This window comes from Pleurodeles waltl, chromosome 4_2 (assembly GCF_031143425.1).
Source record: "Pleurodeles waltl isolate 20211129_DDA chromosome 4_2, aPleWal1.hap1.20221129, whole genome shotgun sequence".
Lineage (NCBI taxonomy): Eukaryota > Metazoa > Chordata > Amphibia > Caudata > Salamandridae > Pleurodeles > Pleurodeles waltl.
This window is the reverse complement of record NC_090443.1, coordinates 422,226,757-422,242,547: the sequence shown is the minus strand read 5'-3', so window position 1 is coordinate 422,242,547 and position 15,791 is coordinate 422,226,757. Positions and strand designations below refer to the sequence as shown.

The 15,791-nt window shown below is 43.3% G+C and overlaps 1 protein-coding gene across 8 annotated transcripts in view; it reads right to left on the bottom strand.

Moving 5' to 3' along the window:
• The window catches only part of WIZ (WIZ zinc finger), a 688,842-nt gene that overhangs the window by 394,107 nt on the left and 278,944 nt on the right, over positions 1-15,791 (bottom strand). For all 8 annotated transcript variants that reach the window (XM_069231671.1, XM_069231676.1, XM_069231674.1 and 5 more), the window contains exon 3: positions 8,970-9,030. In XM_069231671.1, the coding sequence (XP_069087772.1) occupies positions 8,970-9,030 (61 nt within the window). The remainder of the gene's footprint in view (positions 1-8,969; positions 9,031-15,791) is intronic.

Genomic DNA, 15,791 nt, shown 5'->3' with positions numbered 1-15,791 from the left:
GAACCACACTATTGGAATAAGGACAAGTACAACGCAGATGGGAATAGTAAATGATCTAATGTAATTGACACAAAGTAAATCAAACAGCAGTCCACAACATAGATGAAAGCGAAATGTTAACTAGAACTTATAGCAATGATTATGAATGACAATGCCTTGAATAACGAACTTGTATAATGACAAAAAGTTAATAAAAATATATAAAAAAAAAAAATGCCAGATCACATTTGACAAGAGCCATTTTCCGGGCTCGCCTGCAGATTTTAGATGGCTTTCCTTCCTCTTGTTAACTGTCTCTCCCCTGGAACACAGCTTCTTTACAGTCCTTATCACTGTATGACTTGTACAGTTCCACTGCACACCTTTAGCACCTATTTTATTCTTTTGCTTTTAACACTCATTAGGAGTTCATGCATTTTCTTGCTCCCTCCCTAGTGTGCTGCTTCTTCGATCAAATTCCGCCACCCTAATCACTCTCTACTGTTCGTGTTGCTCACCCACTGTACCTCACCTCAGTACATCCATTGCTTTCCTCACCACTCTGTCTGGCATTTTATTTTAAATATGTTCTCAACCACACCCCATTTTTTATTTGCTGCTTTCCAAACCCCTCTCTACCAAGCTTTCTTTCTTTTTAAGCCCCTCCCCACAACTGATCCATCTCCTCATTTAATCCTTGCTCTCACCACTTGGCAAGGTTTAGATTTACTCTGCCTGGTCTGCCATTACTCCTACACCCTCCCTAAAACATTATTTTTCTTCTTTAGTTTATTATAGTCAAACAAGCATGGTTTCCCTTTTGCCAATGCAAAACAGCATCAGCAAAAAGAACTGGAAAAACCAATAGGTCCGCACTGGCAAACCTCAAAGGTGAGACTTACAAGTTTTGCTAATGCTTGTTCTTCTTAAAAAGAAAACAAATGCTACCTATCTGTAAAGGTTTGCCAAACCATGAAATACTGAAGTTACCTTTATAGCTTCAACGTTATTTGCACCTGAAGCACCTTCATACTACCATGACATCCAGCGGTGATGCCAGGAACTGTTTCCGTAGCCGTAACATCAGAGTTTTTGCCTGCCGGTACAATGCATGCTTGCATATGTAATTGGAATAAGTGCACCATCACCAGTTTCATCTCTTGATTTAAGAATCCAACCAAAGTGTATTTTGGGGTGATGCTGTTGGAAGCATAACTTTCCTTCAGCTTCTGCACTTTACAAATTATCCTTCCAAACTTGCGACTCATCTGGAAAAAACATTGTCACACAAATCTTGTCCGCTCTACCAAGTGGCACCCTGCCACATTGGGGCAGAAGTAGACGGTACTAAAGAGCAACAAATATAGCACATAACGTTTGCATACCTTGGATCTTATTAGTCTCAGCACTATCTCTCAGGAGAGTAAGGAGGGGATGAGTAACCTGTGGAAAGATTAAACACCTACCAGAAATATTTTACCCAAAGGGGACTTTCTCTGCTGATGGATAAATCTTACTGCAGACTCTTTACCTTATGCATGACCTTGGAGGTGGGCTAGAGTAGTGCCAATTAACCAAGGTAGTAAAGAAAGCACAGCTTCAATAAAGTATATGACACTGTATACCTAAGACACAAGGCGGTAATGCTTGGTAAACATGTACAAGGATAACCAATTAGCCAGCTGGCAGAAGTTGGCAACCAGGATGTCTCTAGAAAGAGCTGTGCAGGAAACTATGGTGAAATGGGTATGAAAGCCCTCCTCAGGTTCTTTACTGCTCAAGGCTTAGCACAACTTGATACAGATGATGATCCAACACAAAATGGAGCTACCTAATGGTCACCACCTTGCTTTTTTCAGTTCCTATGAAGCAATACAGAACTGTGCATCTGTTCTGTCGTGACACATGCTGTCGATGTAATATAAACACACCGAATCTAGGGCTCAGCCTATGCAGCCATTCCTCGTCCACCTCAGTAGAATAAGGAGGAAAGAAAAAAGAAAGGGCAATAGGCTGAACCATATGAAATTCATATTCCTTCATGGGGAAGAAAGACGGGTGCTTCCCATGCCACTGGATTCAAGCTAGCCTGGCTGATGAGGGGTGAAACCCCGAAACCGGTCCCAGGATGCTTGTTTCTGGTCCAGTGAGGACCTGGCTTGGCAGTTCGGTCTGGACTGTTCCCATGAGGAACAGTGTCAAGACTGATTTGCATATGGCTGGGTCCAAACTGGGGTGGCATGATGAGCAAAAGAACGATGGATTAAACCCAGATCTATGACTGGGGGTGAGTGTTTGACAATGTTCAGCATTCCGTCCATCACTTGTTGTTTTTGCTTTGTCACCCTAAGTGGGAAGGGTATGCCCAGACGTGGGTCCCGTGCTTCCCATGCCACTGGATTCAAGCTAGCCTGGCTGATGAGGGGTGAAACCCCGAAACCGGTCCCAGGATGCTTGTTTCTGGTCCAGTGAGGACCTGGCTTGGAAGTTCGGTCTGGACTGTTCCCATGAGGAACAGTGTCAAGACTGATTTGCATATGGCTGGGTCCAAACTGGGGTGGCATGGTGAGCAAAAGAACGATGGATTAAACCCAGATCTATGACTGGGGGTGAGTGTTTGACAATGTTCAGCATTCCGTCCATCACTTGTTGTTTTTGCTTGGTCGCCCTAAGTGGGAAGGGTATGCCCAGACGTGGGTCCCGTGCTTCCCATGCCACTGGATTCAAGCTAGCCTGGCTGATGAGGGGTGAAACCCCGAAACCGGTCCCAGGATGCTTGTTTCTGGTCCAGTGAGGACCTGGCTTGGCAGTTCGGTCTGGACTGTTCCCATGAGGAACAGTGTCAAGACTGATTTGCATATGGCTGGGTCCAAACTGGGGTGGCATGGTGAGCAAAAGAACGATGGATTAAACCCAGATCTATGACTGGGGGTGAGTGTTTGACAATGTTCAGCATTCCGTCCATCACTTGTTGTTTTTGCTTTGTCGCCCTAAGTGGGAAGGGTATGCCCAGACGTGGGTCCCGTGCTTCCCATGCCACTGGATTCAAGCTAGCCTGGCTGATGAGGGGTGAAACCCCGAAACCGGTCCCAGGATGCTTGTTTCTGGTCCAGTGAGGACCTGGCTTGGCAGTTCGGTCTGGACTGTTCCCATGAGGAACAGTGTCAAGACTGATTTGCATATGGCTGGGTCCAAACTGGGGTGGCATGGTGAGCAAAAGAACGATGGATTAAACCCAGATCTATGACTGGGGGTGAGTGTTTGACAATGTTCAGCATTCCGTCCATCACTTGTTGTTTTTACTTCCAGAGGACCAACTTACCCAGAGCTGTAAACGGTGAAAAGTGGGCGAACTGTGAGGGCCTGAGCTTCTTTGAGACTATGAGGTGAAGTAATTGCTACCAGTAAAGTGGTCTTCAGGGTGAGGAATCTAACCCGGCAATTGTGCAGAGCATCAAATGGAATGCCTTCAAGAAAGTCAACATGAGATTCAAACCCCACTGACAAATAAATGCAAAAAGAGTAAAGTAAAAGATTCAGAAAGCGGGCCATTAGTGGCTATCTATACAGTTGGGCTGGAAGATAAATGAAGGGAGACAAGGTAGCCACTGCCTGGACATGCTGTGCAAGAAACAATAAACAGATGTCGGAAAGGTGAATTTAAAAAGGGTTTAGTTCTTCTGATTCGTACCACAGAACAGATTTGTTCCACTGACCTGTATATATGGATCTGGTAGTGGGTTTCCGTCTACCAGACGTCCAGAGGACGTTTGTAGCTTCATCCCGAAGGTAAAAGGACTCCAGCAAGTGTGCAGCTGAGGTTTTTGAGGATAGGGTTGGACGACCCTAGCACCCTACTTCTAGGACAGGTCCACTCATGTGGGAAAGGAGAAGCTGAATGCTGCCTGCCAACTGATCGGCATAGTAGATCTCCAAGCCCACTCTGAAGCCATAAGGATCAGCTGCTGTGCTTGATTCTCCAATACCTTCCTCAGTACAGAAGAGTAATCAGCAGAAATGCATATAGCAGGCCCTCTGACTTGATGAACCTGTAGGAATCCACCAGGGAAACTACTCACAGGGGACGGTATGGCAATTCTAAGGATACTTCCTGTTCTGTGATAAGTCAAACAGATTCACATATGGGAACAATGATTTGGAGAGGATCATCTCCCAATCGTGATCCTCTAGTGAGAGATGACAAAGCATCTGCCTTAACACAAAGGGAGCTATTGAGAAGAGTCACTACTGGGAAGACTTGTTTCTGCACACCAAGCGATTTCACTGCTCAACACTGTATTCCTAACTTCACACCACCCGGCCTGTTGCTATAACAAACTATAGTGGTGCATCCACAAAATCTTAATATTTTTCTTAAATGCCTAAATTCTGAACCGTTTGCGGCTCCAGCACACGGATGTGCAGATGTTGCTTTAACATGGACTAAAGGTCTGTGCCGTCATGTCACAAAGCCCACCGAGGAGGCATTCTTGTCCACAGTAGCCTGAGGACTTAAAACGCAACCCATCAAAAGGAAGGTGGAGCCTCATACAACAGTGCTGATTTTGGATGAGCAGAGTGGGAGAGCTGCACCACAACCATGAGTCTCCACTGATGCTGGAGGCAATTTGATCTCAGGCACCACGTAAGGACTCTCACTTGCTATCTAGTGTGTGGCACCAGGAGAATTCATGAGGCCATAAGGTCAAGCAGATGCCAGCCAGCAGAAATGGGATCAATGTCAGATTCATAAACCTAGGAATCATCTCCGAAATAAATGCAGTACTCTGAAGAGGATGAAAAGACTTCACCTTTATGAAGGTCAAACTCTACGTAGGATAAGGTGAGGTGTGGGCACTGATGGTCAACACCAAGGGGTGTAGAAGAGCCGGTCATCCTACTACAGAAATACGTGAGGGGACTCATCATCACGATGAAAAGGCTACAACCACCAGCACTTCTGTAAAGGCAAATGGAGAAGTTGCCAGTATTAACAGGAGCACTGTGAATGGAGATCCCATGAAAAACTATGGTAACCTCTATGGACGAGAAGAATCAGAAGCTAGAACAAGCATTTGCAATGCAATGGGTCTCGCGTTTGCTCGTGTTAGAGCTGACAGCATTGTAAACTCCTAACCCGACTTTTCACTGGTAATGAAACATATTGGCAAAAGTGCATTTATGTACGTAACCCGAAAAAGTGCAATTAACTGTGTAACAGGGCCGATATTATGTAAAGCGCCCGACTTCTGCCAAGCGAGATCGCGCTGGGAAAATAGAGAAAAAGTAGTCCACGAGCCGGAGAGAAAACAGCGAGCCTCGCACGTTTTCTGTACTTGGTCGATGCGCTCGAGGAGGGCTAACCACCGGAAAAGGCATGACATGTGCATCCCTTCCACTAATGAAATCAAGCACATTCTAACAGGCAAGCCCACAAGCCAATGACAGACACTGACGTGAATAGGGCTCCGAGCCCTTTTTAATTACTAAAGCTTCTCGCTTAGCGAAACGCATGTGACGCAGGCTCGACCCTAAAAAGGAGTCCTGGAGGTCAACAGATGCCAATCTATCTCCCGCATTCGGGGCAGAATATCTTGGGTGAGGGATAGCATCTTGAACTTGTCCTGCTGAATGAACAAATTCAGAATTGGAGACCTAGCATGGGTCTGTGACCACATTCTTCTTGGGGACCAAAAGGTAAAGGGACTAGCTCTACTCCCCTTTTTTCATGTAGACCAACACTTTTATGGCTCCTTCTGTGCAGAAGGGCAAAGACATCTGTTCCAAAACTGAAGCATGCGAAGGAGAGTGTCCTGTGGAAGCATGGAGGTCAGATGCTCTTGACTGAACAAAGCCACTCTGTCAAAAGAACATTTAAGTTTGTATTAACTTTCCTTCCCGAGCACGAATAACTTCTTCCAAAGTAGACAGCTTCAATGGCTGCAGCATAGTCGGCTGTGAATGTGACGAAGGAGGACCCAACCAAAGGGGGACAGGACCCTGGTAGGCTTTGACTTATTTCTTGGTGCCCAGATCCTATGAAAGTGCAGTGTTGGGAAGAATCAGGTCACCAAGCCTGATGTACTGCCCCATAGGGGACAAGCCAGAAATAACAGCAACCATCCTGCATGGAGGGACAGCAAAGGTAGATTATAGCCCTTGTGGATTAGATTAATTACCCAACAATCCATCATGATTGTCTCAAAGCTGGTGGAAAGTGAAAGACCCTCGCTCCCACAGGAGGAATGCAGCTTAATGGCCAGGTGTAGTAACAAAGGTTTTGAAGCAGCATAACCAGGGTTGGGTGCACAGACTAAAGCTGCTGTTGCTGGTGATCGAGTTTCCTAGATCAACCCTGCCCCTAAAGGAGCGGCAAAGTAGCTAGGATGTTTAAACTGCCCAAGACAATTGCCTCTGCTAGGACTGAAATGCCAGGGAGAAGCCAGAAACTTGGCTGGTGAAACGGTCTCACAGGGGAGACAGCTAGTCCCAGAGTGTGAGATGTGGTTTGCTGTTTCCGAAGCGTTCCAAGGAGAAGTCAGCCTTCTCTCTGAACAGCAGATCTGCTGTAGATGGTGTCCCCTAAATCCACCACTGCCCCCAAAGGAGCGTTGTAGCTACTTGGGTGTCTGACTAGCTGAGACGATTGCCCCTCCCGTCAATAGACTGTGCTGTAATAGCCTCAGAACTTATATTGTTGATTGAATTGTCCAGGCCACTCACATTTTGTAATAGCAGATGATAGGCCAGCATCAATGTTATAGAAGGGAATGAGGTGATCACCCACAAACTATCAACTTTTCTGAAGTCATACTCCATTGCAAGAAGGTCAATGAAGTCTGAGTCTAGCTCCTCCATCTGGGTGAAGCTCCGCACTAAACAAAGACACTCTGTCAAAATAACATTTAAGTTTGTTTTAACTTTTGCTCCCACAGCACAAATAACTTCTAAAGTAGACCGCTTCAATAGCTGCAGCATAGTCGGCTGTGAATGTGTTGAAGGAAGATCCAACCAAAGGGGTGGTATTGGGGGGGGGGGGGGGGTTCTTACAGCACCCTGGTAGGCTTTGAATTATTTCTGGGTGCTTAATCCTATGCAAGTGCGGTGTTGGGAGGCATCAGGTCACCAAGCTTGCACAAATGTACTGCCCCTTAGGGGAAAGGCCAGAAATAACAGCAACCATCCTGCATGGAAGCACAGTATTCTTATACCAGACACCACATTCAGATTCCATGCTGGTCCGAGAAGGGCATCATCTTCTGGCACCTGTCCTGGAGCTTAAGCCCTGAAATGTTCAGGAGGATCAATTGACTTAGTCCCTATCAAAAAAGCGGAGGAATTTAACCAGAGACACAATGAGACAGGTCCAGACCCTCGGCAGTGAGGCACAGAAAAACATTAACTGATACCAGCACTCTAGTTGGCATCTAATGTACTCTGGTGTTTTGTTTTTATGTGCATAGGAAGAGTCGCAGTTGAATCAAAATGGCACCAACCTGGCAGTGTTTAAGCAATATTGCTGGGGAACAGATTTCACAGCAGAGCGAACCCTGAAAAGATAATTTATATAGGGAGGAGTTTGCGAGAAAACACATCCATCAGAATTAATAAACATGGAAACAGTTTTTAATCCCTCCCCTAGGTGGCAGTGTACATACAACGTTGATAATGCCAGGACGTACAAGAAGGGGAAGTTTCAATAACACTATCATTCAGTTTTTAGAAAATGAGGTTTCACTACAATAATGGAAGCTAATCACAAAGCACTCTAATCTTACAAAATACAGCCAGCTTTGACTTGTGGAAGGACACTAGAAAATCAGTAACTCTTGCTTAACAATCAAAGACAGGTATGTGTGCTTTATAGGCCAGTCTATCTTACTCCAGTCCAGAATGCTGAAAAGACCAACCTGCTCCCATAAAGGGCTGCAGTGATACTCAATAAGAGCCCAATGGTTTCCGAAATCTCCTGTTTGAGAGGTGGCTGGAGACCACAGTTCTTCCCAAGCAGAGAACGTTCTTTGTGGTCACTTCTAATTTAAAGACAATGAAAATGTTGAGAGAGCCAGGGTAAGAAATGGATTACCTCGCAGCCATACATGCCACTTTTGGAAGCCAAAGTAAAGTTTTCTAGCCTCCTGCTGTTGGTACCATGTTGTAGCATCCCACCACCCAAAAACATGCCCTACCTTAAATTATTTCTTTTCAATTTACTGCAACCTAAACTCTCGGGCGAGAAAGAAGAGTACAAGGCAGAGTGTGGCAAGATAGTGAGCAGGTCAGGTCTTAACACAAAGGTTGCAGAGGAGCTGTCGTGGTGTGACCAGAAGATTTGCATGTCACAGAGGTAACTGAAATGGCAGCAACTCCCTAAACACATACATTCATCCAATAAAGACAGAAACAGGAATACCTACTGATTCGCATGCTTTGTCAACACGTTCTACTCCTTTGACAGCTCTGTTGAAAGGGTACTACTGCATGAGAAACTTATATATCGGCAACATCTTGTCCATAAAAACGAGAGAGAATGTGAAGCCAAATAGTAGGTAACAGAAACCAAGTGGTGCATATTTCATTTTTCTCTGTAGCCACATCCCACTCTTACTAGAAAACTAACAAATACAAAGAAAAGTTGCTTCAAGTCCATCTGCATGGCATTTTGCACTCAAATTGTGCCTAATAGAACTCGGCTGCTGAGAGATTATGAGGAAGTTCTCCTGGGATTCATGATTGGAAATATTTGATTCAGAGAAGCAACTGGTCAACATACTGTGTCATCATCCTCCCCAAAATTGACAAACAGCTGCTGAAATTCACTTAGAGATGGAGCAGCCAAGGGCTGGGTGTTGTCAATGTTGCCAAGCTGTTACACAAACTAGCTGAAAAAACGATACCCCTTTACAGATGGGCCCTGGGCTGCAGACTCAGTAGGTTTTTGTTGGGAAATTTCTAATTTTGGAAAAACTGCAAATCCACTTAAGTCTTACCAGAATTGACTCCTGTGGGCTGTGGCTCCGATGCCTCGACGAATGTTTGGGATGTGCTCATCTACAAGAGAAACGAAAATAACATGTTACAACAAAGAGAAAGAATGTTGAGTCTTTCTTTGCAAATTTTATGTACTCAGAGTCTCTCTCTCTCTCTCTCTCTCTCTCTCTCTCTCTCTCTCACACACACACATACACACACACTAGGGAATTATAAGAACGTCAAAAAAAATATGTATTACAATATTTACCAAATTTTTAACAAGTGTTCAGAAAAACTAACAAATTCTAAACAAGTACCACTTTGGTTGCTGCACCATAAACTGAGTGTAGAATTGGGCAAATATAACAAGCCCGTTCAATCATTTGTCTCATTCAAGAAATATCAGGATGTGAGGTTATGTCAGAATCCATTCAACCGTTATCTATCCACCACACCAGACACAAGACACTCAGGTAATATCTACTGAACTTTAAGTTTCTTTCAAGCAACATATCTTGACGTGATTGATAAGTTCAGGTTTAATAAGTTCCACTCCGTCACTTTTCTTATGTGATTACATTTGACGGAAATAGGGTAGTGTGTACCCCAAATCCAGTTACATCTGATCCATTTAGTTATAAACCTGTGTCACTTCTATCATCAAACACCTTGTAAACCTAAAATAGCATTTCCACTCTGATCTATTATACACCTTTCTCGGCTTAGTGCAGTCATCTCCAAGTACCATGTGTAATGCAAGATATACCGAAGGGTGGCAATATCAGCAGAGGAATGGGTTTCAAACACCAAGAAAGTTGCACCATATCAAGTTAGCGCTGTTACAAATTTACTCTCAAACATGAACATATTCTGAAGTGACAAAGGAGTTTCTTTCTACACACATTCTATGCTCAGAGTACAGCTCCTTAAAAATCATCTCTTTAGTGTCACCATCTACCCATTTTAATATTACATAAATACAAGCTTATTTCCAAAGAAACTTTGTTCAGCATCGAGGGACACCTATAACAACACCTTTTAATTAGGATCAATTTACAGTTCAATAATACCTCCTAATTTGTAAGTAATTCTTGTTATCAGAAAAATGTGTAATAATCATATCAAATCAGGGTTGATGGAGCGCAACTACTCACTCATAAGGGTCTCAAGGTGCTGAGGCAGGATTTAAGGTCCTTCCTGAATTGAGGTAATATTGTGACTGCCTGAGGTGCAGGTGCAGGGGCAGGGGCAGGGTGTTCCAGCACTTTGCCACGAGGTAGGTGAAGGATCTTCCTCCAGCCGTGGTCTTCCGTATGCAGGGTACAGTGGCTAGTGCTTGTTAAGCGGAGAGATCTGGTGGGGGAGTACAAGGTGATGCGATGGTTGAGGTAGGTGGGTCCTAGGTCGTGGAGGGCCTTGTATGAATGAACAAGAAGTTTGAAGTTAATTCTTTTCTCAACACGAAGCCAGTGGAGGTCTCTTATGTGATTGGTGATGTGTTCACAGCGGGGAATGTTCACAGTGAGTCTGGAGAAGGAGTATTGGATGTGCTGTCGTTTCTTCAGGTTCTTCTGGGTGGTGCAGCATATAGGGCGTTGCCATAGTTGAGTGTGATGGTAACCAAGGGATGGGTTATGGTTTTGCGGCAGTCCTTTGGTATCCCTTTGTAGATCTTCCGGAGCAGACGAAGTGTGTGAAAACAGAAGGATGCAACGTATCCAGGATGAAACAGAGGTTGCATGCATGGTTTGTTAGTTCTTTTTTGGGGGGGGGGGCGGGGGAAGGGGAGGGTTTTTTTTAGCTGACGGTTGATGGCAACTAGAAGTCGTCCCAGGCTGATGTGGAGGGTCCCAGGATGAGAATCTCGGACTTGTCAAAGTTGAGATTGAGGCAACTGTCCTTCAGCCAGGCGGTGACAGCTTCCATCCAGTTGTGGAAATTCTTCTTGGCTGTTCTGGGGTTTTCGGTCAGTGAGATGATCAGCTGGGTGTCGTCCGCATAGGAGACAATGTTCAGGCCGTGTTTCCTGACTATGGATGTGAGCGGGGCATGTAGATGTTGAAGAGTGTGGGGCTCAGGGAGGAGATAGCCAGGATGTTACTGTCCTCAATGTGCTTACGGAGCTATGTGTTGATGGCCTTTTTGATGAACTTGGCTGGGAAAGGCAGCAGAGAGATGGGGCAGTAGTTCTTGAGGTCTAGAGGGTCGCTGTGGTAAGGGACAACAAGATGCCATGAGGTCCACAGGGAATGTTTGATTTGATATTTCTGGAGCGCATGAATACCCATTGGGTGTCTTGGCGCTAGAATCAACCTGACACCCCTACACTGCAAGAAACCAACACTAAAGTTGAAGCACCCTATAACAAAGACTGTGAAAACAGCCATGTTTTTAAATATTTCCCAAAAACGCAAGTTTGATTGCGTTTTAAGATGTAAAGGCAATCTTATTCCAAAGATGACAAGTAGAAAAGACATAACTCCAACCAACCCACAAAGCCTTAATTTGTGGAACAACGACTAATCTAGAAGCTGTTGATCGCAGCTGTCTATTTGGAAAGTACCATTTAAATTTCCTTTTCAGGTACTCAGGCCTTGATCCATACAAGGTTTTGCGTGCCAGAGACAGGGCCTTAAAAGCAATTATTTTCCTAATAGCCAGTGAAGCTCAACCGGAGCCTTTGAAATGGACTTAAACTTTGGTAATTTCTTAATTAAATGGCAAGCTGCATTCTGCGGAATTTTGAGTTTAATTGACCGTTATTTAATGCCTAAGCAGAGAGCATTGCAGTAATTTAACCTTGAAAGAACTAAAGCAACCACAGCTGACCTTTGCTGATTGTAAGGAATGGAGTGGAACACCTTATTCAACATTCTCGACCTGAGGAAACAGGATAAAGACAATTTATTGATCTGGCCCGCAAATGACAATTCAGCATCAAAAACTAATCCTAAGTTCTTTACTCTGGTTACTGGGAAAAGAGGAGTGCCAAGGTACTGAGGCCACCAAGCCTGCTTCCAAAACAAGCTATCTTTCCCAAAAAGGAGAACCTCTTAGTTTTATTCAAGTTTGATTTTAGGCAATTGCGTCTCATCCAACCAACTATGGCAGCCATGCATCTGTTGAAACGGCCAGCAACTTCCTCTACATTACTAGTTACTGAAACCACTATCTGGGTGTCATCTGCATAAGCTACCTCAGTAAAGATGAATGAATGAATGAATCAGTCAAGAGCCACATATATTGGACAGCATCGGACTAAGTGGCGATCCCTGGGGGACCCCATAAGATAAAGAGAAGGGTTTAGTATTAAACTCCCCAAGGGCCACCAATTGTTCCCCGTTTGTTAGAAATGAGATCCCGGGCTAAACCGACAATGGTGAAGACATTGTGGCTAACCATGTTGAAAGCTGTGGATAGATCTAAAAGGATCACCACAGCCTTTCCACCATTGCCCATGATGAATCTAATCTTTTCAGACACTGCTACTATGGCAATCTCTCTGCTATGGTTTGACCTAAAGCCAAACTGTGCCTCAGTTAGAAGTTCATTATTCTCCAAAAATCACATAGTATTTTATGAAGATGACTCTCTAAAACCTTTGTTGGATGTTGTAGCTGGGAAATAAGACAACAGTTTGTTCTCTTCCTTGTAATCCAAAGAAGGCCTTTTCAAAAGAGGAAGAATTTATGCTTTTTCCATTTGGTTGGGAAAATGCCAGCCTTCGTACAAGAATTCAGCAATGTAGTAAGGACCAATGCTATCTTGTCAGCCATGTCATTCGCTATATTAGATGGACAAGCATCAAAGGGGGAGATCCAGTTAATGTGCCCAATTAACTTATCTACCTGGTCTGTTAGAGGGGGAAAATTTGGCAGCTCAACACTGTTAGTAGTCTGAGAAATCGCCTCTAAACTACTAACTCATGAAGACCCAGTATAAACACAATCACTGCAGACGGCCTCTTCTTTGTTCATAAAACATTCTGATAACTTATCACAGAAAGCCTAGCAAGGAGTGTAGCTATTTGGGGAATTAAGATTACAAAGGGCCTGAATGGTTTTAAAAAGTTATTTTGAGGAAATTACAGCCAAGCTGATTTTTTCAGTGTAGAACTTGGTTTGCTCCTCAATAATACGTTTTTTATGCTCCCGGATTAGTTTTCTATACCTGTCTTTTTCAACGTCACTAGACTCCTTTTTCCAGGCTTTTTCTTGCCTGCAGCATTTTTATTTCATTATCCTTAAATTACGAGAGAGCCATTGTGCAATTGGACTCTTCCTATACATTTTTACTTTTTATTTTATTGCCAACAATTTAGAGGCTGCCTGGTTTATCCATCTAGTATAACTAACTGCTGCTCTATTTGGACATTCAGTAAACAGCGGTATTGTAGCTTCAAGACTCTGCTAAATCGGTTTCATTCATCTTATTCTAAACCTGACCCTTTTTTCCCTCCTACCTATGTTTCACACCTGATTCAAGGCCATAAGATCATGACTAAAATTAATTGCTTTGTGGTTGGTCCAAATGATAGGTAATAATTCTGCCATCTTTAGATAAGAATTGTTGGAAAATATGGCATCCAAGGTATGGCCTGCTATATGTGAAGCAGTCTGAACCAGATGGTTTAAATTAAAACAGCTCATATTCTCAATAAGATCAGCTGAATCTTTATTGCTAAGATCTTCTAGGTGAAAATTAAAATCCCTAACACTGTAAAGTAAGTGGATTGGATACTTATTTCAATAGAATTGCTCAATGCATCTAAAAATTAAGTTTTAAGGCCAGGGGTCTATAGACCAAAAGGCCATAAAACATACTCTTTTCAGTTCATTTACATTTAAAAGCAAGGGCCTTGGAATCGGCAAGATTGGCAGACTCACACCTAAATTCTAGCATCCTGTGATAGACTATCTCTTTTTCACCTCCTCTTTTGCCAACCCAATCTAATCTGTTAACAGCATAGCCGACCGGTAATGCCTCAAAAACGTCCGGCTCTGAAAAGTCATCTGTCCAAGTTTCTGTCAGAAAGACCAAATGGGGAGCATGAGACTCAAGAAACTCTAAAACCTCATGTGAGTGTTTACTTAAGGAACAAGAGTTAATCAAAAAGCATTTCAGAGAGGTTTTTCTAGGATGTAAACCCTGTCTTGTCTTGTCCCCCATGCTGATCACCAGGGAGTTAACTGTCTGTTAGCTGCTGGTGCTGAAAGTGAATGTTTCAATCTGCATGTCAGAATGTTTTAAAGTAACAGAAGAGAAAGATGCTTGACAACTCACTTAAAACATATGCTAACTTTTCTTTCCAGAGCAATAATCATAATTCCTATGACAAAATAATCCACCACATTTTATTCCTTTCTAAATTAAACGTTTTAAGTTTTACTAGTTTGATTCAAACAAGATGGCTTCCGGTGTCCCACACTTTTGTCACAAGGAAGACTGATGGCGCTCTAGTTGTTCTTTAGAACCCTCTGACTGGCTGCAGTAGAACACAGGGGAATCAACTGACAGGCTGCTCCTGTTCGAAGTACATGTTTTACAGGGAATGCCTGACTTAATTTTCATTTGGCTGAGAAAGTGTGAATTTACAGAAAATATGCTCTCATATTAGCTTCTGCAGCACCTTCCATAACCTCTATGGGAAAATCATGAGAAAACAGTTTTCTCTCAAGCATGATTCATGAACTACCAGCAAGGTAAAATTATCTCAGAACACATAAAAATTCCTAAAATGAGTATGGTACCATCAACAAATGATTTATATTGTAACTAAAATGTATCACCCTTTTTTACGTTTTTTTTTGTGACTCTCAAAACCTGCAATTCACTATGATGCATTTTAATGGGGTGCTATCATGTATATTGTATTGTATTGTAATAGTATTTATATAGTGCTTACTACCCCTGACGAGGCGTCAAAGTGCTTTTCGGCGAGTAGTACGCTACTCCGGAACCCAAAAGGAATTAGTGGTGGATTAGTATAGGGAAATAGGAGTACAGTTTTAGTATTATTATGAGTTAATTTGAGCCGTGGATATGTGAGTTTGTTAGTTGGATTGACTGGAGTAATGGAGTGGTGGAGGAGAGAAGAACCCAGAAGTGTTAATTGGGAGTTTACGGTAATAGGATTTAGGCTTGAGAGGAGTAAAGGAGGGATGAAAGAGGGAAGAGTCTGTGGACAGGGTTAGGGAGATCATAGTAGCAGGAGGGGTTTGGCTGAGTTTAATCTGAGATAAATGAGGGAGAATTTAGTAGGGTTGCTTGGGAGATCATGGTAATAAAGTGAGGTTTGGGTGAGTTAGATGTGGAAGAGGAGGGAAGAACTTAGGCAGGGTTATTTAGGAGATGAAAGTAGTAGAATGGATTTGGGATCGGTCAGAGTGGGACTGGAGGATTGATAGAGACATGACCTATGGTGATGGGTAGACAAAGTGTGATATACAATGAGAGCAGGGATTCATAAGTATTTAATAGAACAACTTATCTAGGAGCTATGCAATGACCTATGAACATGTTAAGCATAGAATAACATACACACACACATAAATATATGGAAAATGTCCCTTACCCAGTGTACATTTGTTCGTGGCATGTTGCGCTGCAGAATCACATGCTGTGCACTGTTCCTGCCATCTAGTGTTGGGCTCTGAGTGTTACAAGTTGTTTTTCTTCAAAGAAGTCTTTTCGAGTCACAGGACGGAGTGACTCCTCCCTTTCGGCTCCATTGCAAATGAGCATCGACTCCATCTGAGATTGTTTTCCCGGCATAGGGTGAGGTAGGAGTGGTAGAATGAGGATACTAAAGATGTCCATGCAATGGACTAGATATGTAT